The sequence below is a fragment of the Ictidomys tridecemlineatus genome, chromosome 6, assembly GCF_052094955.1.
Source record: "Ictidomys tridecemlineatus isolate mIctTri1 chromosome 6, mIctTri1.hap1, whole genome shotgun sequence".
Lineage (NCBI taxonomy): Eukaryota > Metazoa > Chordata > Mammalia > Rodentia > Sciuridae > Ictidomys > Ictidomys tridecemlineatus.
In genome coordinates, this window is record NC_135482.1 from 18,176,647 (window position 1) to 18,202,569 (window position 25,923).

The window sequence follows — 25,923 nt, forward strand, 5'->3', positions numbered from 1 at the left end:
TAGGCATTAGAGGAGCTTAATCTCATGAGTGATTAAAAAAATATAAGAGGACCTGAAACAAATATCATTTTATATCCACTAGAATGGCAAAAATGGCAAAAAAAAAAAAAAAAAGAGTAAAGAAATCCGACAATGCGAGTAAAGAGGAGTACTTTGACAGGGATACATTTTGTTGGTTGCAATACAATTGGAAACAATTGAGGGTCACTTTGTATCACCAGGCGCCACGGCGACCTCCCTCAGAGATACTCTGTAAACAGCTCAGCCCCGCGCTCCCCTCCACAGCGAAGGTCATGAACTTGGACCACACGAATTCATGAAGCAGTTCACATTTTTATGTTAATAAAATAATAAAATAAAAAAAATTAATAAAGTTGTCCTTAGGTTGAAATATTTCCAAAAAAAAAAAAATAGGTCACGCAAGAAATCAGAATGTTCAATCGGCTTTGGAACTAACTCGGATGTATACTGACAAGAAAATCCACGGAAAAATCGTGGAATAGTGGGGTTTTGTTTTTGTTTCTGCTCTGAGCAAAGGAAACTAAGCCCCGTTGTTCAAGGGCAGGTACGTTTGGTAACAAAAGTTAGCAAATGGGAGGAGTTGAACGTTCAGCACTCCCCGCGGGTAACTTTCGCACCTCTCAGAAGTGGCGGGAAAGGGGCGTGAGAGAAAGGGGCGGGCTGAGGCGGATAGGCTTTCCTGAGGAGAATCCGTGAATCAAATTCGGTGAAGTTGTACTTCACAAAGTAGGTGCTGTGTTCATTTGTTTCATAGTTTCGCACTGTCTCTTCACATTTTTGAGATTATATAAATTTAAAATGTAGAAACTGGAAGGCGCCAAGCTAAAATGTGGGCGTGGCGAAAGTGCCCGCGAGCGATCGCCCCGTGGGGGGGGCGGGGCTCGTCTCCGAGCACGCATGCGCCCGGCGTTCAGCCAATCAGCGAGGCGCCTGGCTGAGGCGAGACTGGTTTTTCTCCCGCTCGAATAGCAAATTGCCTCAGAAAGGTTTTCTGGAGGCGACGACGACGAAGCAGCTGAGTTCTCAGGTGAGGAGCCGGGATAGGGGAGACCAGAGCGTTTAAGGTCACTTGTTGGGAGTCTAGTAACGTGATGGGGCCACTGAGGTTTTATTGAGGTGTGAGGAGGGGTGGGATTTGTCTGCTTGGGGGTTCCTGGAGGCCGAGACTACTCTTGCTTTTGAGGTGAATCCCCATTGCCGTTATCTGGGGCCTCCGTCGGGAAGATGGGGCCGGGGTCCCACCGAGGGCGGAGCTGGGGCAGGCGCGGGTGGGTGGAGGGCAGGTGGCCGAGCCGCGTCTGGGGCCGGGTTTATGGGGAGCGCGGCGGGGCCTGCCTCCGCCTTCTCGCTCCTGCGGGCCCCAAATCCGTTAAAAACCAGGGCAGGGAACTGGGGACTCCTTCATTTTCATTTTAGGAAACCTCTACAACATACATGTATGTCCGCATGTGTGTTGTGGAGGTTTCATAGAATTCTCCTAGGCCCGCTTGGACTTTTTTTGGTGGTGGGTGGGTGGGTAGGGGGGGTCCAGGGATTGAACTCAGGGGCACGGCCTCTGAGCCACACCCCAGCCCTGTTCCGTATTTATTTAGAGACAGGCTCTCACGGAGTTGCTTAGCGCCTCGCCATTGCTGAGGCTGGGTGTGAACTCGCGCTCCTCCTGCCTCGGCCTCCCGAGCCGCTGGGATTACAGGTGTGCGCCACCGTGGTGCCCGGCCTTTCTGTTCGCTTGGTTTGTTTGTTGTTGTTTTGTTTTTTGTTTTTTATTTTTATTTATTTATTTTTTGCTGGACTGGGGTTGGAACCCGGGGCGAGCGCTCCAGCTCTGAGCGATACCCTCAGCCCCAGTCCCGTGGAACTCCTCTGGGAGATGCGTGTTGCCATGAACTTAAGTCTGGCATGATCTGTCTTGCCAGGAACCGCGATTCCGCTTTTGAGACTGAGATGTGGAATAGATTTGCCCAAATTTAGCAAGAATCTGGCAGAGGTGGGGCTCAAATTCAGATCTCGCAATCCTCATGGGCACAGCACTCTTGGAGTCGGGGTTGACGCCATCATTATGTTCTTGATCCTTTTTGGTACCAGGGATTGGAACTCAGGGGCACTAGACTACTGAGTCACATCCCCAGCCCTATTTTGCTTTTTATTTAGTGACAGGGTCTCACTGAGTTGCTTAGCACCACGCCATTGCTGAGGCTGGCTTTATCTTGTGATCTTCCTGTCTTAACTTCCCAAGCCTCAGGGATTGCAGGTGTGCACTACTGTGCCCCACTTTGTTTTTCCTTTTTAACCAACAAATGTCAATAGGTTAACTTTTGGACCAACGAAATGGGTAACATTTTAAATTTTATCAGTTGGTTTAAATGATGCTTTTGGAATCAGTTTGAGAGACTTGTCTTTTTTTTAAGTCTGAAGACATCTGATCTAAACATGGTACCTTCTGTAAGAAAGCATTCTGGGAAATCTGGGAAACAGTCAGTGGAGGATCAGCTTGTAAGAGCCTTTGACTTTGAGAAAGAAGATAAAGATCTGAGTGGTTCAGAGGAGGATGTTGCTGAAGGTACTGTATACCTAAAGCTGGACAGTTATGATGTCCTGTGGTTCATTTGTTTTGAATCTACTTTATTTAAAACTAATAAAATTTTGTTAAGCATTTTCATGTGCTTTGTTTCTCCTTTGAATCCTAATACTCCTGTATCAGACTTGCCTTTGCCACCATTATTTCCAACTTGTCCATGAATAGTACACTGCTTACTATGTATGACCTTACCCCAGGAAGACTTGAAAGATTAGTCCTATAAAATAGTTCTGAAACTTGATTTAATTTTACCCAACCTGCAGAGAAAGTACTGTTTATATATCTACTTTTAAAATTATATTGGCAAAAAGCTTAAAAGACTCACAAATGAAAATTATGTCATTAAAATTTACCAAAGTAGCATACTTAATATCAAAAATGTTTTCATTTTTTGTCAATACAGGAAAGACCCCAGCAATTGATAAGCATGGGAAGAAAAGGCCTTCTGCAGGAATAGTTGAAGATATGGGGTAACATATTCAAAATAAGAAAAATTGGCTTTGGTTGTCTGACAAGTATTGTATGTAAAATACTTGGCTGTGATATTTCTTCCAAAATAAGTATGATATTTTATGGATCTTTAATTAAAAGTTTATTTTTTTTCCTGCTGGGGTTGAACTTAGGCACTTGCACATGCTAGTCAAAAATTCTCTGACACTGAGTTACATTCCCCATCTCTAAAAGTTTTTTAAGTGTAATTTCTTTACAGGGGTGAAGTACAGAACATGCTGGAAAAATTTGGAGGTATGTTTTTGGAGATTTTCATTTAAAGAAATTATTTAAAATCACATAGTAATTTATATAATAGAAAATGTTAATCAGTGACCTACGCAACTATTATTTCTTTGCTCACATTTGGGATTTTGCATAACCAAGTGTGATTTAGTTTCATTAATTTCCTTACTTAACCTTTTTCACCATGTGAGAATGATGCTTTTAGACAAGTGTAGCTTTAATGGAATTTTAGGCAGAGGGAAGAATGGGAAAAGTATATACTTCTTTGTAATTTAAGATTGAGTAATGTGTACATAGTACATATCTATATATCTGTATGTACATCAGTTTTTCATTTACTCTATATTTTAGAACCCTTCATGTGTTCCTTTCTTTTGGGAGGATTATAAATTGAAGGCTCTAAAATAACTATTGTTATTTTTACATTAATAAACTGCAGTTGAAAATGAAAAACAATTTTGCTAGCCATTAAGACATTTATAATCAGATCCAAAATTTTTAAGTTTTTTTTATGTTAGATATCAATTATAGGGAAATTTAAGGGAAAATACTCTTTAAAATGAGTCAATATTTGGCTTCTCAGAAGGATTATTCATACAATCAAATCTTTTTCTTTAATATGTGTTTTGTTTGGTGACAGTTCACTGTTTTACAAATGTATTATTTTGGATGCTAAAATTATAAAATATTTATATGTAGTACAGCACCATCATGAATACTGAGTGATAACTATTTGTGGTAGATCCATAGTATTATTTGAAGTATTAAAATATTATGAATTGTAGTGCTTAGTTGTAAAATGTCTATAAGAAAGCTCCATGAAAGCATTTATTTAAATTATTCTTAAATGAATTTACCTATTAAACTAAGATTTTTTTCTATCTTTGGTCTTTGTTTCTTTTAATTAAAAATATACTTAATAGTGTCATTAACTATATTTTTAACATAATTTTCTTATTTGGTATCCTTTTTTAATTAGGCTTTTTAAAATTAGGTTTATAATAGATTATTTTCATGTGTTTTATATAATGAGTTCTAATAATGATTCAGCCAAGTGTGTCCTTTTTTAGCTTTTGTTAAAATATTTTCTCATGAGGAAATTAAAGTCTATCCTGTCCTTTGTTTTATTAGCTCTTTTTTTTTTCTATCACCCCTAAATTTAAAAATTATTTTCACTTAGGAAAATCAGAATTGGGATGAGGCTGGGGAATCCTTTATCCAAAATGCCTGGGACCAGAAATGTTTCAGATTTCAGAGTTTTTTGGATTTTGAAATATTTGCACAGTCTTACTAGTCTGAAATCTAAAATCCTGAATGCTCAAAAATATAAAACTTTTTGTATATTATGTTGGTATTTTAAATTTAATTTTAAATGTCTCTTTAATATTTTAATGAACTTTACCCATAATTATATTTACTTGGATATGTGGGAACAAAATAATTTTCTCCAATATTCAGTTTTAATGAATGTTTCTTTCAATATAGCTGACATTAACAAAGCTCTTCTTGCCAAGAGAAAAAGATTAGAAATGTATACCAAGGCTTCTTTCAAAACCAGTAACCAGAAAATTGAACATGTTTGGAAAACACAGCAGGAGCAAAGGTAAGGTTGCTGGGTTTTTAAGGTCACATTGATATCACTTAGTATATATTGTACAGTCACTTATGAAAAGTAGTATTATGATATTCTATTTTTTGGAAAGTCTAGTGAAAATATATTTGGCTTGATTTTTCCTCTAAGTAAGTAGTCCTATAACCTCATGCCTTCATAGAATTGATAACTGCTTCTTAGCAGTGAGTGAACATTACATTTTTTGTTGCTATTTTTTAGATATACAATAATAAGGGTGTATTTTGATGTTTTACATACATGGAATGTAACTTCCCATTATTATGGGTGTATATGATGTGGAATTACACTGGTCATGTATTCGTACATGAACACAGGAAAGTTATGTCGGGTGTAAATTACTTTTTTCTTTTTCCAGATAACAAATGAGGTTTTTTAAATTATAAAAATAATGCACATTTACTACAGAAATATACTAGTTAAGTAAAAGGTAAATATCATAGAAATTATTAGTTATCTTATAGTTAACTATGTTTGACAATGTAAGAAGAGGTCAATTTTATATTATAAATATTTTTTATATTTTCACTGATTTAACTAATCCTTTGTACAAAATCTTTCCTATGCCAAAATGGAGAAAAAAGTCAAATGACATGTTTCTATTTAGAAATGTTTTAATCTGTTTAACATATCAAAATGTACATTCAGTAGGGGAAAATGAAAAATAAACTCTTTGGAGAGCAAATAAATTTTTCTGGAAAATTTATATAAATGATAAAATTTTCAATAGCTAAAGCATGAGAGAGGCCTTTGTTTTAGCTTATTAGGAAAAAAATTCTGGAATCAGTATGAATCTAATTTTACTTTTTGGATTCCTATCAGAATATTTAAGTTGCTTTGATTTCCTTCTTTTTTATGTAGTATAAAAATACACCAACTCAATATTGTCTTGCATGTTTTTTTTCCTATTGGCATGAAGTGTGACAACATTCATTATTATGTTTTACAGACAGAAGCTTAACCAAGAATATTCTCAGCAATTTATGAATCTGTTTCAGCAGTGGGATATAGATTTGCAGAAAGCTGAGGAACAAGAAGAAAAACTAGCTGTTGGTATCATTATTAGCTTTTCAATTAATTTATTATAACCAAGTCTCAAGGATTAGTAGAGAATCTAGCTTTGTATTAGGCCCATGGAACTAAACCAGATTCCATTTCTCATTACTGGCTGTTTTTTTAAAAGATGCTGAACTGCAGACCACAGAATACGAATATATTATACTCATAAAAGCTGTTGGCCATCTTACATTGGTTGGAATTCTTGATTTTCCAGTGACAAAAATTTGTTAAAGGACAAAAGAAGGATTATTGGATAATATAAATGAAAATCAGTGTAGTTTAGATTCAGGCATACCTGATGGGGATAGGAAAGGGTTGCTTATGTAGTGCAACTTGGGACTATTGCCAAACTTTAGTGGGTTCATCTTGATAGATTTTTGTTGTTGTTATTGTTGTTCAATTCTAGACTTACTACAAATTTTTAAAATAATTTCATAACTGCAGTGGATTGAGATAATCTTTCTCGCTAGCTCTGGCAGAAAGTTCTGGAGGAATATCCTGATTTAGTAGTTCATTCCAGAGCTAATCACTATAGTCAGAATATAGTTTACTCAATTTTTTTTTCTCTTTTTAATCTGAGATGCTGGAGATTGAACCCTTGGTCAGTACATGCAAGGCAAAGCATTCTGTCACTGAGCTATAGCCCCTACCCAGAACATAGTTGACTCAATGTGTTATGGGAGATAGAAGTCAGCCCTGCTCAAATACTTTGCATTAATTGTTCTTTCAACTTATCCTTTCATTGTTTGTAATTATCAAATATTCCTTAAGAGCTAAGGTATTGACTTGGGAACTGGTTAACTCAGTTTTGGAAATGTTAAATTTGAAATGCACATGAAATGTCTAAGGAGAGGTTGAATAGGTCACTGGTATATTACTCTGGAGTTCAGGAGAGAGAGGCTAAAGAAACAAAGTTGAGTATTAGTTTAAAGACAGTTTTTAAGCCATGAACACTGGATGAGATAAAGTCATGATTGTAAATTATAAATTTTACTTGAATGTTTAGTGTTGTGGAAGTAAAGGAGAACCCACAAAGGAAACTCCATTATGTTTGAGCTAATATCTAATATGTAAACCACTCTATACCAAATAAAGCAAGCTTTTTAAGAAGGAAACAGGATTACTTTTGTTACATGCTGCTTACAGGCCAAATAGGGTGGATTTGGCAATGTGTCCTGGATCAGAATGATTTTGGTAGAAAAGTGAGGGCAAAAATCTGATTAAAATGAGTACAAGACAGAATGGCAAAGAAATAAGATGACCTGAGAAGAAAAATAGGTTTTTTTTTTTTGTGTGTGTGTGTGTGTTGTTGTTTTTGTTTTTAAGAGAAGTGACAACATGTCTGTGTATTGACAGGAATAATTTAGAGGGACAAATTTAAAATAACAGAAAGAGGGAAGCATTTGCTGAATTCTTGAGAATGGGTGGGACATGTGAAGAAGTTGGCCTTACGCACAAGGACAGTTCATCCTTTGAAACAAAAGGGAATGCAGAGTATCTTGAGCATAAATTAATGTAGGTGAACAGTCGATATTGTAATGGGAAACTGATAAAGTTCTCTTTAGATTTCTTTAATAAGATAATCAGATGGTGAAAGTCTTGCTTCTAGATAGAGTAGCTAGAGAGTTGAATTTTTCAGGGTTGAGGTTTAACCAATTAAGTGTGACAAAGAGTCAGAAAGGGGCAAGGTGTATATGTAAAGGAGTAATTATAATAACTGTCCATATAATTTAAGCTGGGAAAGAGGAAAGTTAGGACAACAGGAGTAGGAATGACAGTGAAAATACATAGAATTAATGGATTTAGTTTCCTGATATTATTGAACTGTATTACTAAAGAGAGTAAGCTTGAATGTTGAGGTGGTGATCAAATACTGGGATGTGTGGAGAAACAGTTATGCATATGCAGTGTACCTGGACTCTGGAAAAATACAGTTTGAGATCAAATCCTGGTTTGAGTAATTGGTACCTGTGAAACTATGGACAAATTATTTAACTTTAATTCTTAGTTTCCTCAACTCTAGAAGTGACTCATGAGTACCTATCTATCTCACAGGATTAAATGAGTTCACATAAGTTTGAACTTATAAGTCTGACACAAAGTTAATATATATTTTGTTTGCCATTATCAATACTATAGAAAGGTCCTATCATTGATAAAGGCAAAATCTAGTGTATAAATATGTAAGTGAATGGCTAAAATAGGGAAGACAAAAATCATTGGTGGAGGATAGGTTAAGGAACTGAAAGACCACCATTATGGAAGATCATCCATGTGGACATTGAAATTACCTAGAATAATACATGTCTTGAGCATTAAGATTTCCTACTCATTGACTGGTAGGATTATTATAATTATTCCATATTAGCAATAAACACAAATCATCTAAACTCTGTCATAATAGTTATTGAAACTAAAAAACTTAAAACTACCAACTTATAACTATTCTTTTCAAGTGCAATATGGAATTATTTTTTGCTAAGTTTAAAACTTCAGGGCTGGGGACATATCTCAGAGGTAAAATGTCTGTCTAACATGTGTGAAGCCCTAGGTTTGATCCCCAGCACTGAAAACAAACAAAACAATTTACCAAATTGTTATTACCACAGTTTTTTCTTTTTATGATTATAGAATATGTTTCGACAACAACAAAAGGTTTTTCAACAATCTAGAATTGTTCAGAATCAGAGACTGAAAACAATTAGACAACTATATGAGCAGTTCGTAAAGGTAAATGTTGTACATTTTGTAACAATACAGTCTTAAAAAACAATATACTTATGGAAATAGAAAATAATTCTTTTGTTTCCAAACTTACGGGGAAAAGTATTTTGCTAATGCATTTAAAATTTTTACCTTTTCATTTTGAACTCATTTCTGACAAGTGACAATATATATCTTTACTTTAGGATTCTTTTTTATGGCGATTATTCAAGACAGAAATGGTAAATTGGGAATTTTACCTGGAAATATACTTATGTATCAAATCCACAAAATTAATATTTAAGTCATTATTCTCTGTTTAACTGTTTCTACATAGTCTTTATTAAATAGAAAAGATCCAATTGAAATTAATATTTATTTTTAGATATACATATAAGTATGGCATATTTGCTTTTAGAATTTATTGCAGTAATCAAAATGACTTTCTATTCCAATTTTTAAGAGATAGGCAAGATAGCTTAAGAGTAAAAATTTGTGGATTGAAATTATTTACTGATAATTGTGCAAGTTGTGATCTAAATAGTAAAATAGTTTTAAAAATGCAAAAGTTACTTTTAAAATTAAAAGCATTTTCATGTAGACAACTTGCTTTCTCTAATGCTCCCTGAGAATAAAATTTGTTAATTGGTATGAAGGTTTGAAACTAGAAAATATTTTTTCTAAATATTATAATTAAACATTACTACCTAGGATAGGAACTTCAGTATACTTTGACTCCTCCACCTCCTTTATCTTTCACATTCATTTATAACTAGGATCTTGTAATTTTTCTTCATCAGTGGTTCTTTTAATTCCCACTGTTATTACTTTAGTTCGGGGCCTTATCACTTTTTGTTTTTACCATTAAAACTCTTAACTGATTTCTCTGTTCTCCAGGCCATCCTTCATAAGTCTTCCATGTTATTTTTCTAAAAAAAAAAAAATCTCTTTCCTTCTGAAAAATCTACATTCCCATTCTACATTCTTAGGTCTTTGAGATCCCTGTCATGACTCTTTTTAAGTTTTATATAGTTTATTATTTCTACCCCTCTACATAATTGCTTTCTCTGAACCCACTCACTGTATGTCCATGCTTTTGCTTATATTCTCCCCCTAGAATACTTTCAACTCCTTTATTTATTGAAATTTTACTTTTTTGCCAAATAAATTGGATTCAATCCCCATTTTCTTTGATATAGCCTGAGTAAGCTACATTTCCATTCCTGTTATAAAGCTTTTGTGTTATTTTTGTTTATATGTTTCTTCTCTTTGGAATAACGAAGCAACCATGAATTATTTATTTTTAAATTTCTTCACAGTACTTAACATAGTACTTTTTACATAGTAGGTACTAGGATAACTGTTGAGTAAATAGTAAAGAGTTAAAATATAAGTTGTTTTTCATAACTTTAAGATAAAGAGTTCATACTATAGATCATTTTTTTCTCTCTAGTGAGTTCATGTCACATTGACTATTGGTCATAATTAGTAGGTTATAACCTGATGTTTGAGAAACTTATTCGAAATTTTCAAAATTATGGTATTCTACTGATGGTACCTTTCCTTTTTTTCTCCAATTTTTCATTAATAGTTCTTTAACCCATTATTTCCAGTAAAGTATACTACTTTTGTATCTTCTGAAATTGTATTTGATTCATATCTGATTTATTTTACTTTTTCATACTAGGAATTTTGATCTTCATGTATTACTTAGAATGTATTTTTAGTTGGAATAAATATAATTAACATCTGAATATTGAAACTTTTTTTGACAATTTTCCAAGTTTAGAAATTGAGGTAAAAAGTTATGGTCTAAAACGAAGTAACCTTTTGTGTTTTAGAGCTTGGAGGACTTGGAGAAGAATCATGATAATCTACTTACTGGTACACAAAGTGAACTTAAAAAAGAAATGGCTATGTTGCAAAAAAAAATTATGATGGAAACTGTAAGTCACTATATTTCAAATTGAAAAAATAAGGGTTGGTGTAATCACTGAAATATTTTATTTGCTGAAATTGTATAACACTTAACTAAAAATTAAACAAATGTTTAATATCTCCTTTCATGAAACAGCAGCAGCAAGAGATGGCAAGTGTTCGAAAGTCTCTTCAGTCCATGTTATTCTGATGACTCTTTGAAGAAAGAACTTGAACCTAAGTAATATGATACAATTATAACATTAGCTAAAAGTCATGTAAGTCTTTAGAGTAGTTCAGAAATTCAAGTTTAAATTAAAACAAGTTTAATCAGTAGCTTATTTAAGTGCAAGTCCTCCCTTCCTGTAAACTTCCAAAAAAATTGCAACAGTTATGTGAAGTACCAGCTATTCCTAAATTATATGTATCAAGCTTTCAGCTCTGAAGTTGTAATTGTGAATTTTTCTAACACTATCACTTTTATTAGTATTAATAAAGATACTGAATTTAGATTTAGGCTTCAGTGTATTTGTTAGTCACAAATGTACAAAGTACAAGTATAAAGATTACATTGTTCTTTATTCCTTTTTTTTTTTTTTTTTTTTTTTTGAGGTCTTGCTCTGTTACCCAAGCTTGTCTCAAACTCTTGGGTTCATGTGTTCCTTCCCCCTTACCTGAATTAGCTGGGAATACAGGCCTCTGCCACCACATGTGGCTTACATTGTTCTTAAGAAAAAAACCCACAAAAGCTGTTTTACATATACATTTTTTTCTATATACTTTTACATAGCCAATTCTAATGAAAATAAGATTTCAAGAGAAATCTATTCTATTGGCATATAAAGTATATTAAAAGAATTTAAATTTGTGACCTAGAATAAATTAAACTGCTAAAATCATTAATATAACTGAGCAAGATTTATAAATATTAGGTGTTTTTTTTTTTTTTTTGCAAGTGGGGGGGCACTGGGAATTGAACTTGGGAACTAGACCACTGAGCCACATATACAGCCCTTTTTTGTATTTTATTTAGAAACAGGGTCTCAGTTGCTTAGCACCTTGCTGTTGCTGAGGCTGGCTTTGAACTCACACCCTCTTGCCTCAGCCTCCAGAGCCGCTGGGATTACAGGCATGTGCCACCCAACCCAGCCTATAAATATTAGGTTTTAAGATTTTTATTTTTATTTTTAATTTTTTTTAATATTTAGTTGTGGATGGACACAATATCTTTATTTTATTTCTTACGTGGTGCTGAGGATCAAACCCAGGGCCTCACATGTGCTAGGCGAGCACTCTACCGCTGAGCCACAACCCCAACCCCAGGTTTTAAGATTTTTAAAACCTGCATTTGTGAGTGTGTCATTTCCACGAAGACATCAAAATATCAGGTAATTGGGCTTGGTCCACAATTGACACATTTTCTTAGTAATAATTAAAAGTATGTCATTAACATAACTAATTAAGTATATTATGACTTCAAAGATAATTTTACCCAGTATATCTTTTTAGTTTTAATATCAATAAAAATGTGGAATTGATTTTACATTTATTTCAAACCTGAACAAGTTATTTTTTATACCTTGTCTTTTAAAATACACATTCTTTAAATAGAAAAACTTAAGGAACATTTGTGGGTTTTTTGGTTTGTTTGTTTTTGTACAGAGGATTGAACCCAAAGGCACTCCCCAGACCATTTTTAAATGCTTATTTTGAGACAGAGTCTCCCTAAGTTGCAGGGGCTATCCTGGAACTCATGGTTTTCCTGCTTCAGCCTCCTGAATCTCTGGGATTACAGGCTTATGCCATAGTGGCCTGGCTGAAATGCTTGATTTAATAAATATTAAATTGTTTCAACATTTGTTTGAAATAAGACAGTTAAAACTCTTTTTTTCCTTGCTGAAAATACTTCCAGTGAACGATCCAGGCAAAAATGATATGTCCATTAGAAGTAAAGGAATGACTTTCTCATGCTTTTCCATTTTAAATTCTAACTTTTGCCTCTATAGCCCATCCTTATGTTACTTCTAAGGTCTTATCAGGTTTTTAAAAGCAAGTCTATACAAATTATCTTGTTTTTTTAAACTATGATAATTTATACAAAGAAATTAATGCTCCCACCATTAGGAAATATTCGACAATAAGAGGATAGTTTACTTCCAGATTTTTGAGTGTGTGGTGTGGGGACTGAACCCAGGACCCCACCATGCTAAGCATGCATTCTTCCACTGAGTGATACCCTAACCTAGAATATAAATATTAAGTACTATTCAAACTTCTAAGAAGGTCTTTATTTGAGAAGTTCTACCAATAGTTATGGAGGCAAAATAAGTATCTCCAGAATGTTTTCTATGTACTTAATTCATAGAAGTATATTTTAGGGAATATAAATTTCCACTGTTCATTTTTAAAATGTTTGTTTCTTGGCTAGATATAGTAATCTTTGTTATTTTTTTCTGATTATTTCATCATACAGCAATATGGCCTATGTAACTCTATAAAATTAGAAATAGGGTCAAATTGGAGTCTGAAGATTTGGACCATCAAAGATCTTGGTGATATTTCTAGTATTTATAAAAGCAATCTAAATCTTTTCAACTAAGAATAGAAAGAGAAGAATCAGAGCCCAAAGGACTTAGTGGTTGAATAACTGATACTTATTTTGTCCCCTTATTACCTTAAATGAGTTATGTGTACTTGAAGTCACTGGCTAATATTCTATAGAAGGATGTTTTTGCCATGTTTTTATAAGTTACTAATTTTCTTACATATCAGCTGTTTTAGTTGCTGTTTTTGTCTTTCATAAAAGGGAATGTTTAATGTCTTTTTCATGGCAATGAAATTTTAACCCATAATATCAAGAACAAGTTACCCTCAATATAAGGATTCACATGTTTTTCTGAACTAGTACCACAAAATTTTTTACTAAATACAGATTAGTAATTCCCATGGCCCTTTTAAATTCTAGTTGGTACTTTTCCTTTTATAGCAGTAATCAACATAGTTTTTGAAAAATGGCTAGCATAAATTTTTTTATAATATCAAACTCAGTTATACTATTATAAGCCATGCATTTACAGTTATGAGTTATCAGTTTTTAGCAAAGAAGGCCATTATGTTCAGGATGGCTAAAGTTTAAGTTCTGAATTTTTATGTAATTCTTTGGCAATGAAAATCCTAAGTGTCTGATAAATATTTTGCAGACACAAAGAGATTGCTGTTTAGAACTACCTATGTTCAGTTTTTCATTCTTTGGTCTTGTTTCTAATTTACAGACTACATTACTGATAATACCTTTGATCAAAAATGTTGATGAGACATAATGAGGACTTCATTACTGAAATCATTATAATGAAATCTATAGGATTTATCTATTATATTCAAATATAACCTTATTGGATTGTATACTAGCCTCCTGCACAGGGGGATTTCCTTCACACATAGGTTTCCCCTAACTGCTTCTCCTCTTTTCCTTGGGCTATTTAGTCAGTCAATATGCTTGTGAACCTGTTCAGGTGCTTGATGATATGAAATCTTGAAGATATGTAGATGAAGGTGTCTTGAAATTTGAAGGCACAAAGCACCAAAGTATATCATCATATCAAATGAAGAAATGACCTTTGGAAGCAAAAAAAGAATATAAAATGGATTATGGCCTATGTTTTCTGAATTTACAGACATTTTTCTGTCCCTTCCCACCCAATCTCAAATATTCTTAACATAAAATTCTTAACTCTGAAAATATTACTTTTTATTACTTTTTAGAGTAGTTTAGCATATTTCATATTTGGACCTTATTATTATACTCTTCTGGAATATACAAGGTATTTCAATTATAGAAGCTGAGGGTAAGAGGGGTAAGAGGACCGAAGTATAAAAGCTCAAAAGTAACAGAAGCCAAGTCTTCTGACTCCACATTCTTTCAACTTTTTGCTATGCAATAAGGCCACACATTTTCTAGAAGGGGCTGCCAGTCATTGTAATGAACTATTCAGATACATATTTTATTCTTTTAAGACTAGTTATAAGAACATAAAAGATCTGGGCAAGCATGGTGGCACATGCCAATAATCCCAACAGCTGGAGAGGCTGACAGGATTGGGAGTTTAAATCGAGCCTCAGTAAGGGCGAGGCAAGCAATTCAATGCGACCCTGACTCTAAGTAAAATAAAAAATAGGCTGGAGATGTGGCTCCCATGGTGAGTGCCCCTGAATGCAATCACTGGTATCCACCTCCAAAGGTATTATCAGTAATATAGTCTGTAAAAAAGGAATATAAAAAGATCTGGGAAAGACAGCCTGTTGAGGGGAGGCATATACAAAATTGTCTTCTATTCAAAATGGAAAGAGGAAGGTTTCCAAAGATTTTCCTGGAGATTAGTCAGAAGCTTTCCTTCAAACAATGAAGCCTAGGAGAAAAAGAAGCCTCATAGCTGTGCCTTTGGAGAGGGATTATCACCCATGAGACAATATATCTGTCATTTACTTGAAAAGCTCCATCAGATCCTTTTCTATCTGAGGCAGGAAGCTTTTCCTCAGGGATGCCAAAAAACACATACTTTGTTCGGCACCCATTGTGTATGTGTGTATTATCTTCTGTGTAATGTTTTCTTTTTTTTTCTTTTTTTTTTTTTTTGTGGTGCTGGGGATAGAACCCAGGGCCTTATGCATGCAAGGCAAGCACTCTTATCAACTAAGCTATATCCCCAGCCCTCTTCTGTATAATGTTTTAAAGAAAAGTTGAATTTGACTTCCTCAGTTTACCAGCCTACATCACTGGTATAAATCAGGCCAACTATTCATTACAAAACAGGTGCTTGAATTTTTAACGCCTGATATTTTAATTTTGTTAATTCCATTTTATAATACATATCCAAGTACATCAAAAAATTAAAGGAAAGTACTCTGATTTTCAGACACTTTATATATATATAAATACCTTTTTTCAGACATAAATATAATACCTTTTATTTTTTTACTTATTTTTATGTGGTGCTAGGATCAAATCCAGGGCCTCGCATGTGCTAGGCCAGTGCTCTACTGCTGAGCCACAACCCCAGCCTCACTTTTTAGTATATTGACTGCAAATTTTCATTGCCCAAGAGGATTAGGTATTATATCTCACCTCTGGGACAATAAAAAACTTCTAAATGAACTATGCATGAATATTGTTAATTTAATCCAGATAAAGTATAATACTATATAACCTAGGGAAGTTTCATCAAATGTATACCAGTGGCCTATACACAACAGAAAACAGATTTTTTAAATGCCTAAATTTAACAACAGGAGAGATCATTTGAATTATTAAAAGATTTATTTAGAACTTTTAAAAAATACATATCAATATGTTTATATATCATGAACAGTTTGGTAAAGGCTGGTGCGATCCAGAAATAGGAAAAAATATATCAAGACTATTGACTATTCAAACCACTATTAGTTGAAGACCAACTGTAAACATATATCTCAAGAACAGAAAAATGTAATGTTCCTTTTATCCAATTTTGTGATTGTTACTCGGAATGACTGTCTTTTCCTTGGATGGCTAAAGTGTCTTTCTAAAACACCATATTCTGCATTTTATAATAATTTTTGAGTAGAAAAATATGTATATCTACATGCCTTTCTTGAGCAGCATATCATTAGAATTTAATCCTTGCTTGATGATTCAATCATCATGATTAAAACAAATTATACTATCATCAAGGGCCTACAGAGTTGCCTACCTTTAATATAAAATGGTCTCAGAATCCTGAACTTCCTAGTGACATCTATTGTTGTCTCCTCAATATTAGTAGACGATTTCTGATGCAGCTAAGTATCCTTGCTAGTACTAACCCCATCTAATTAGCTTGTTACTTGCTGTAAGCTAGGAATAATTTTAATAAGCTTAAGGAAAGTCAGAAAGTCCTTTGGTTAGAGTGAAGTGGTTTTTGACATTTCTGTTCTAGTTTGTGGGGGTAGAGGGGGAAAGATATAATAAATGATTGTGTTTCCAAGGACCTGGATTGTTAGAAGCTTGATCTTTGGATACATTGGCTATTTCTATACAATATAAAATGGTTCACAACTTAAAAGAAGTAATTTTCATATTCAGAAACATTTTATAGACTAAATGTTGAGGCAACTGATAGTTAAATGTCTCCTAAACATGTTATGCTTTGACATCTGTTAAAAAATAAATAGCAGAAAAGTACTTACCATTGCTATCCATAGAACGACATATTCATCTACAAAATTATTAAAGTACTGGTCTAAAAACAAAAGACCTGGCCCAACAAAGACAGTGTCTTGAAGATACAGTTCACTTTTGGTCATGTGAGCTATCTACAAGAAAGTAAACAAAATAATTTTACTATTAAATTTTAAATGTTTTAGCTCTAATTTTCAGGAGAAATTAGTTTTAATTCACTATTAAGACAGATTATTTAGTCTTATATTCAGTATGGGAATCCTTATCTACACCTCTCAAATTCATAGCCAGGTAGCTTATTAAAGTTAAGTTTCTTGATATCAGAAAGTTTTAATAGATAATTACAACTAAATAATTAAAAGAACTGAATATAATATTAAGTCATAATGCAGTTTTTCTTGTAGCACAAACAGCTACTTACTATGATACTGAGTCTACAGAGAAAAACTTAATGCATTGTATGAAATAGTTTCCAGTTTTGCATTTGTGAACTAGGTATAATAGTTACACTAAGAATCATAAAAGAACTTCTTACCACTAATTTTTGTGCAACTTTAGCAAAGACACACCCAAACATTAGGGTATACAGACAAGGATGCTTTTCAAAAACATTAGTTGCTGACTTTTTATAGATCATTATTGCCAGTATAATAATTAGTCCTATGTGGAGTCCAGGTGACAAGACACTTGTGCCCTAAGGGATAAAGCAGAAAATCAGCGTCACATTTTAACACTGGATTTATTACAATTCAAACATTTTCTGAACATCTATTATGTGTAAAGAACTAGAGAGTTAAAGAAGAGATTATGATGTTGTATGGCTTAAAGAAGTATACACACCTTAGGTATGCTGACTTCAAACTTCCACAGAATCCTAGCGCTATACAGATGTGAAACAGTGCAAAAGACATTTGATTCCAGTTTTATATATGCGCATTTTAAACCAATAATTACCTAAAAATTAACACTGTTATTTATTCTGTATCAACTTTTACTGTGTCAAAGGCTGTCAATACTTCAACTGTCAACATTTTTGTGTCAATGCTAAAAAAAAGAGTTTACATAGCTAAATGAATTATATAATTTGCTTTCAACTGTCGACATTTTTGTGACAATGCTGAAAAAAAGCTTATTCTGCCAATTCTACGAAATATTTCAGTCACTGACAATAGTCTGCCTTGGTTTCTCTCCACATCAACACCTTCTCACTCCCCTTTATTTTGCATTCAGACTGCAAATGTCCTTTTATATAAAATGATATAATCCAGGCCAGTAAATTTTTATCCATGTATATCAGGATTCTCTCAGCACTACTTATCCTAAACAAAATACTGAAATAAATTTAGTGTTAAAGTTACTAAATCTATAACTACCAATTTAAAATGTTCACTAAAATAGTCTTATGCTTATTTATTAAATTCACATATTTTAAGTTAGAAATTACTATAAAATAAAAGTAATAACACTATAAGTACTATAAAATTACATATGTAAAATACTGTATGGTAATAAATTATAAAACTTGTGACTAATAGCATTTTGTCTGTTTATATAATGTTCTTAGGTTTTATTCCAGAAAAAAAAAATCTGCCAGAAACTGAAAAATCACCAGTTTCTGAATTTGAAATTAACTACCTTCCTAGCTTATGTTGACTTTTTAAGTTCTTGTCCAGACAGTTAATAATTATTTTTTAATAAAATATCCTCTAAAGTGAATGTTTATCCTCACAAATCTTATTTTCTTCAGTGGAACTTTTGTTCCAGCTAGTGCTCTATTTTATTATCCATCAAGCAACATTTATTCCTAAGCACCTTCTGTACAGTACTGCACTAACATCAACTGACAAAACACCTCAAGAAATGAGAGGTTTTTTTCCCAAATAAGTCAGAGCTTACATAGCTAAATGAATTATATAATATGCTTTTGAAATATATATATATTCAAAATATATATTCAAAAAAGTTGATTAAGTTGATTTTGTATTATGGGGACTCCTTTGAAATTGTCTTAAGAGCCAACTTATAAGTCGTTTAAAAGAATAAGACTTTTCTAAAAATGCTATATCTCATGTTTATTACTCTATTTTATTAGTCCTTCCAAAATAACTTTTACTGTTTTCCAAAGATCAAATCCACTCTAAAAGAATAGAATTTTTGAATTATAGAACCAAAGGAATTAAAGGGTATGTGCAATCCCTAAAAAGTCCTTATAATGTTTTATTGTAAGATGGCATCACTGGAATAAACATTTATCTTCCTACGTTCAACTACTTTTAAGATGATAATACTAATACACCTAGCTATCATGTTTGTTTTAAAAAAAACTTGGAAAGAATGCTCTTTCCAATTTAAAAGTAGTGAAGTTGGGCATGGTGGTACATGCCTGTAATTCCAGTGACTTGGGAGGCTTAGGCAAGAAGATCACAAGTTCAAGGCCAGCCTGGGCAACTTAGTGATACTCTGTCTCAAAATAAAAGATAAAAAGGCTTGGGATATAGCTCAATGGGCAAGTGCCCCCGGTTCAATCCTCAATACTGAAACAAACAAAAAAAAACCCAAAAAAAGTATTAAAGACTTTTAAAAATATATGAATAAATAAAAAATTATCGCATGAGCAACTGTAAAGAACATAAAACACAAGGTATACCTCTTTGAAAATTGACATTAAACTTTTTCCCTTTGAAAATATTAGGATAGGTCTCTTAAGTATTTTCAGTGGCATTTCAATAAAATTTATGAGTAATAAATTGCCCCACTGTATAACCTTTGACCTTTGATAGCTTTCCTGTCAATTCAATCAGGAACTTATTCCCTACTCCTCTTCTCCTCTATTAGTTCAAGGCACAAATTGCAAGAAAACAAATGGAAACTCTTGATTATGTACAATAATGAAAGTAATTAAATGAAGTCAGAAATGTCTATGCAAAGCAAGCCTGTGGAAAGAGGAAAAATGCTTCATTATAAATCTACATAGTTTTTAAAAATTTTTTTTAGTTGTAGATGGACACAATACCTTTGTTTTATTTTTTTTAATGTAGTGCTGAGGATCGAACCCAGTGCCTCACACTGAGCCACAACCCCAGCCCCACGTCTACATAGTTTTTAAAATGTTTTTGTGCTGTGTTTCTACAATAAATTCTTTAAGATATTTAGTTTCCTTCTCCATTCTCAAGCTTTGACATATTTTCATGTCTCTTGGTAGCTGGTGATGAGAAAAAAAAGTTATCATAAATCAATAGTGATGATGAAAAATTAGGGCCTTACTGCTATAGTGGATCCATTCTTGCCAACACCACCATGGAGGATAACATGGAAATAATTTGAACAGGAAAATATTGCTCCACCAACTATTCCAAGAACTGGAAAGATCTTCAATTTTATTTCTAGAATGGGTATCTTTAGGGGTAAAGAAAAGAAAGAAATCATTAAGAAAACAGAATTTTCTTCCTATTAGATAGTAAAGAAACATTATGATAGGTCCTGAATAATAAGCTATCCTTTTTCTTGTAATCAAAACTTAACTTTTGGAATATAAATGGTAACTTCTTCTGAAATTGGTTTATTCATTAAGCAAAAATGAATTCACCAAATCAGTTCAATCTGTTTCTATAATTGTGATTAAATACTTAACAAGCCTTCATCTGACTTAAACACGAAAAAGGATAGTTCACTTAAATGTAGTAGCCCCTGAAAGGCAGACACCATGATATGCATCTTAAATGTGATAGATATGATGTGTGTGCATGCAAAAACATTTGTGTAGTGAATATCCAGGATCAAATCTCTAGCAATATATTTACCTGTTGGTCAATTGCTGTTCAAGAAAAATTCCAAAGGCAGCAAAGGATTTAAAAACAGTAACAATGAATTGCCAAAGGCCATAGGCTATTGTATTTTGAAAATAGACTTTGAAAGATTGTACCAAATTTGCAGAAACTACAGGTTAGCCATTAAATTTTGAAAACCTAAATAAAAAGTAAGTATTCTTAGTGAGAATAAGCAAGTGTATTTTATTCCTATGACCTTGTCAAAACAATGGAAGAAACAATTTTTCAGTTCCAAATTCAAGTGAATTAAATCTGACTTAATGACTGTAGTTAACCAAATGCTTCTTGGTCCACATTCACCATCTTATGGGTACTAGCTGAATAGCTACCATAAAATATAGCATCTCTCCAGTATATTGTATGGGCCTATGATAGCATATCCTCAATACTACTGTTTATGTTTACCTAATGAGAAGGAATATGAATGTCTCAGGGAATGTATCACCACTTAAAAGTATGCTGAAAATCTCTTTCTGAGCCTACCACTAGAAACAGTAATTAGCAATTCTGAGTATTACAGGGAATTAAATATTTTACTGTTTTTACTAGATTTTATTTTTAAAAAAATAGTTATAGGTTCATAGCAAAATTGAGAGTATAGTATAGGGCATTCCCACATTTCTCCTGTTCCCTCCCCATAACCTTCCCTACCATCAACATCCCCCATCATAGCATTTGCTACAACCAATGAACCTACATTGACACATTATCACACAAAGTTCATTGTTTACATTAGGTTCTAATCTTGGTGTTGTACATTCTTTTGTGTTATGATAAATGTATAATGACATGAATCCAACACTCATTCAAAATAGTTTCACTAACCTAAAAATCCTGTGCTCTCTGCCTTTTATCCCTACATCCTCCCAACCTCTGGAAACCACTCATATTTTTACTGAGTTCATAGTTTTGCCTTTTTCAGAATGTCATGTTCTGAAATCAAAGTATGCAGCCTTTTCAGATTAGCTTGTTGATCTTAATAATAAGCTTTTAAGGATCCTCTAGGTCTTTTTATGTTGTGATAGTTCATTTCTTTTTGGCAATGAATAATATTCCATCATCTGAATGGACTCCATTACTTACCAATTTACCAAACAAGTTTTGACAATTAAAAATAAAGCCATTTTTGTAATTAGCCATTTTTGTGTCGACATAAGTTTTCAACTCCTTTGAGTAAATACCCAGGAGGAGCTTGACTGCTGGATCATATGGTAATTTAGTTTTGTATCTCTGTTTTTGCTGGAGGTATGTGGCTTAGTGATTACAAACATTACGTCTGGAATGAGTCTGTTTAAGTCCTAGCTTCAGTACTTCCCATGTATCTTTGAACAAAGGACTTAATCATTTTAAGACATTTCTAAAACAGAATAATGATAACATCTATTCCCAGGATTGTTCTGAAGGGCAGATGAAACTGACAGCACAGTGTTTGGGACAAAATCAGTGTGGAATATCAGTTGTTGACCGTTGACATTATTCTTCTTAACACTACGCATATGAAGTTGTGAGTCAGCCTAGTGTTGTGAACTTGGGTTGGGTGACAGAATAATTTGTTTCTTTATAAATTTTCTTCTTATGCAAAGCTCGAGTTTATAATAGTGGTCTCCTAAAAGCCAACTGAGGTCACCAACCTGGCATAAAACAAAATCATGCCTTAATCTTCATCTCAAAATGGATTTTAAAAAGGCAAATTAACCATTTTCCTTCCTTAATACTTAAGGACAAATTTCAAACAAAATTAACAGGACTTTTAAATGCATATTTATTTCATGATATAAATTTTGGCCTCAAAAGGTAATTTCTGTTTTTGAGGGGGGTAGAGGGCAAATAGGGTCATTATCTTCTATGCAGTAAAATATTTACACATAGAAGAAAATGCCATTATAAGGTATACAGGATATTAACATTATAAAATAAAGGGAGGTGTACGACTATAATCCCAATGGCTTGGGAGGCTGAGGCAGGAAGATTACAAGTTCAAAACCAGCCTCAGCAAAAGCATGGCACTAAGCAACTTGGTGAAATCCTATCTCGAAATAAAATACAAAATGGGGATGGGAATGTGGCTCAGTAGTTGAGTGCCCCTGAGTTTAATTCCTGGAAAAGATTTGAAGAGATTAACAATACACTATTTTGTCCTACATATTTAAAAAGTGCTTAAACATCAATTTAAATATTTAGATTTACCGTGTAGTCCCACATTGTTGATCCTCCAAATGTAGTCAACAAAAAGACGGTCACTAAAGCTACCTGAACCTCAGTTACATCCACTCTAAAAAGGAAGGACAAAAATAGATAAGGTGTTTGCAAGTAAAATTCTTGACTGTGTAGTTTAGCTAATCATATATTAGATGTTGAGGAAGTAAACATCTTTATATACTTTGTTTATTTTTACCTTTACTTGAATCTTTGAATTATCAACTGAATACACAAAGTTGTATTCAGTTGATAATTAAAAGATTAAAAGATTCAAAGGCTACAAAACAACATGTGCAAAGGGAAGAAACTTGTATAGCATGTATCAAATTGCTAATAATTGTCATTGAAATTTCAGAAGACTTACTACTATATATACTTCTCTAAAGTTTGAATTTTTTAAATTATGTATTACTTTTATAAATCAGGAATAAATCATAATAATAAACAAGCAACCATATGATTTAGGGAAAATCATTAAACACTTCTAAGTCAATTTCACTTATAAAGTAGGGGGAATTCTAACAGCTTTTATTAAATTACAACTAGTCAATATGTTTTTTGGTTTTCACAGACATTTTCCCTCTTATAAGCATATTCATATTTCTCTCAAAAAACCACTAATGTGGGCTGGGGATGTGGCTAAAGCGGTAGTGCGCTCGCCTGGCTGCGCGGGGCGCTGGGTTCGATCCTCAGCACCACATAAAAATAAAAAATTCTCTCTCTCTCTTAAAAAAAAAACAAAACACTAATGAAACAGTCTCAGTCTCTCTAATCTGCATTCCCCAGAAACTATCAAATCCTCTCTCCTTTCCTCCCTCAACAGGCTAATGGAAAATTAGTCTACATTTGTAATTTCCTCTTCATATTTGTGATTATTTCACTAGAGTCTGGACTGTGGTCCCGTTATTCCACTAAAATTGCTTAAACAGTGATTTGATTTACCAAATCTAGTGGATATATTTCAGTAATCATCTTATATAACTTCTTTGCAAAATTTAAAATGTGGATCATTCCTCTTTCTTGAACTGTTTTACTATGTTTCTATTTATTCCATGTACTCTCCTGATTTTTTTTTCCTCTCTAGAGTTCTACCCTGGCTCTTTCCTAGACTTCCTATTCCTCTACATTTTAAATGTAGAGGTGTTTACTAAATTCCATCTGCAATTTCATATTCTCTGAATAATTTAACCTAAATTTAAAACTACCAACTATAAATCTTCAATTTTTTTTCTGAGCTCTAGACTTTTTTTTAATCTGTCTACCTGCTTTATGTCTCTGCTTTAAGACTCTACTATATATCCCAGAGTCTTTAATGCTAGAGGAATATTTAATGTTCTGCAAATACAAGAAATGTAGGGATTTGATAAAACTAGATATGGAAGAAAAGATTTCTTGACTGAGTTATTTTGGTCAGTTAGAAGGAAAAATGAACTGAATCTTAACATACAAATAAAAGGAAAATATAATAATAACATTCAGTATTTATAAGATCAGTAGCAGGCAAACCAAGACCTCCAGGCTGCCTGGAGGAGAGTCAAATTGTAAAGGTAAATATAATAATATTATGTAGGGTTCTTTCTGAAGAAAAAGGAGGGAGAGTACTGATTTATTTAGCATCTATTATGTATCTTGCAAAGTATAAATTATATCTGGTTTTTAAAGAATAGCTGAATATTGCTTAAGAACATGACTTCAGAGCCAACTCTCATCATACTGCACTTAGGACTATTATCAGTATTGCACTCATTTCAGTAATAACAAAGAATAATATCATTGTCCATAATTTTCATGGGCTATGACTAGTGACCAGAAGCAACTAGAAAGCAGATAGGGATTATGGGATGAGCTTTCTTTAGAATGAAAGTAAATGACACACATGAGAACTGAGCTAGGAATATGGCTGGTTGCACATATACAACATTCAATAACATAGATGTTAAATTAAGCTCATATATTCATCCTACTTCTGTGCCTGTTAAGTCTAGAAAAAAAGAAAGCTGAAAAGATAACATTGAGATCTAGTAAATAACAAAGTTTATGGGATTATAAGGGTGGAATCACTCACCAATCCTCAAGTTTTGAACTACGAAGAAACAATTGGAGTTTGAAGGACACATTATACAAAGACTATTCTATATAACAACTCATAGGCTTAGAGAATTAATTAATGGGTTAAGAATCTGTTCAAAAGTCTTAAAATGCCAGAAAAATAGATATTGGGGATATGATGGCATAATACCTATAAGTCCCCAGGTTGTTAACACTGAGGACAATCTACAATAGTGCTATTCAAAGTAGTACAGAATTTCTTACGAGTCCACAATGAGAGCGTTACAGAATTGAGAGTAAGCAGTAGAAAAAGTTTCGGTAACTTAACAGTAATATTTTGTGTGTTGAATCAAATAAAATATTTGGGATTATATTTTATAAGTCTGCTTTTTTTAAAATTGTATATTGTAATTCTAGGTTGGATGGGGATGAGGAGTCTTTCCTCCCAAACATGGTCTTAGAAACAGATCTGATAGAAAGGTTTTGAAAGAAAGGAAAAAATTAACATTGAATCTAAATATTCACATGTTGATTTTTTTAAAAGTACCACATAATACAAGTTAACACTGGACTTGAACTTAAAATGCTTGATTTAGTTTTAAAAATTAAATTTTAAACCCTGCTTTACTGAGTTACATAAGATTCTACATGGGAACAAGCATGTTATAATAAATAAGATATACTCTATCTTATATGGCAAACATTAGACCTGGAACAGATTTTAACTGTAAATTTTTCTGCTAACTGTGCTAAAGAAAATCTAATATACCATTGATAAACTTATATTTATAACTACATAAACTAAGGTAAAAGTTTAAAATTAGAGTTAAAGTAGTTACTAATGTATTATGGCTTTAATGATCTGATTCAAGGTAATAAGTTCATATTTGTAGTGAAATTACACATTTTTAAGAGGTCAACCTAACAATTAACATCCAAGTAAAATAGGTAGTACTTCTATTCTGTGGAACAATACAGGACAGTGTTTTATATTCATAAGGAAAAAAGAAGT

At 33.0% G+C, this 25,923-nt stretch overlaps 2 protein-coding genes across 4 annotated transcripts in view; one reads left to right on the forward strand and one right to left on the reverse strand.

The window, feature by feature from the left end:
- Positions 1–910: 910 nt before the first annotated feature.
- Sycp3 (synaptonemal complex protein 3) lies at positions 911–11,153 on the forward strand. The gene is made up of 9 exons (XM_005322361.5): positions 911–1,048; positions 2,430–2,581; positions 3,003–3,069; positions 3,309–3,343; positions 4,820–4,937; positions 5,914–6,013; positions 8,655–8,753; positions 10,568–10,672; positions 10,801–11,153. Exons 2-9 carry the CDS (start codon positions 2,452–2,454, stop codon positions 10,852–10,854), a joined length of 708 nt encoding a protein of 235 aa, XP_005322418.1. The 5' UTR covers positions 911–1,048; positions 2,430–2,451; the 3' UTR covers positions 10,855–11,153.
- Chpt1 (choline phosphotransferase 1) overlaps positions 10,708–25,923 on the reverse strand; it is a 32,199-nt gene continuing 16,983 nt past the window's right edge. The window contains exons 4-9 of one of the 3 annotated variants that reach the window (XR_013440364.1): positions 22,851–22,935; positions 20,101–20,232; positions 17,372–17,530; positions 16,845–16,970; positions 14,053–14,258; positions 10,708–10,880 (exon numbers count right to left, since the gene is read on the reverse strand). Coding sequence is in view for 2 of the 3 variants with exons in the window: in XM_013357299.4 (XP_013212753.2) it covers positions 10,836–10,880; positions 14,148–14,258; positions 16,845–16,970; positions 17,372–17,530; positions 20,101–20,232; positions 22,851–22,935 (658 nt within the window). In the remaining variant the exon portion in view is untranslated. The remainder of the gene's footprint in view (positions 10,881–14,052; positions 14,259–16,844; positions 16,971–17,371; positions 17,531–20,100; positions 20,233–22,850; positions 22,936–25,923) is intronic. The other 2 variants (XM_013357299.4, XM_078052928.1) reach the window with 2 other exon arrangements.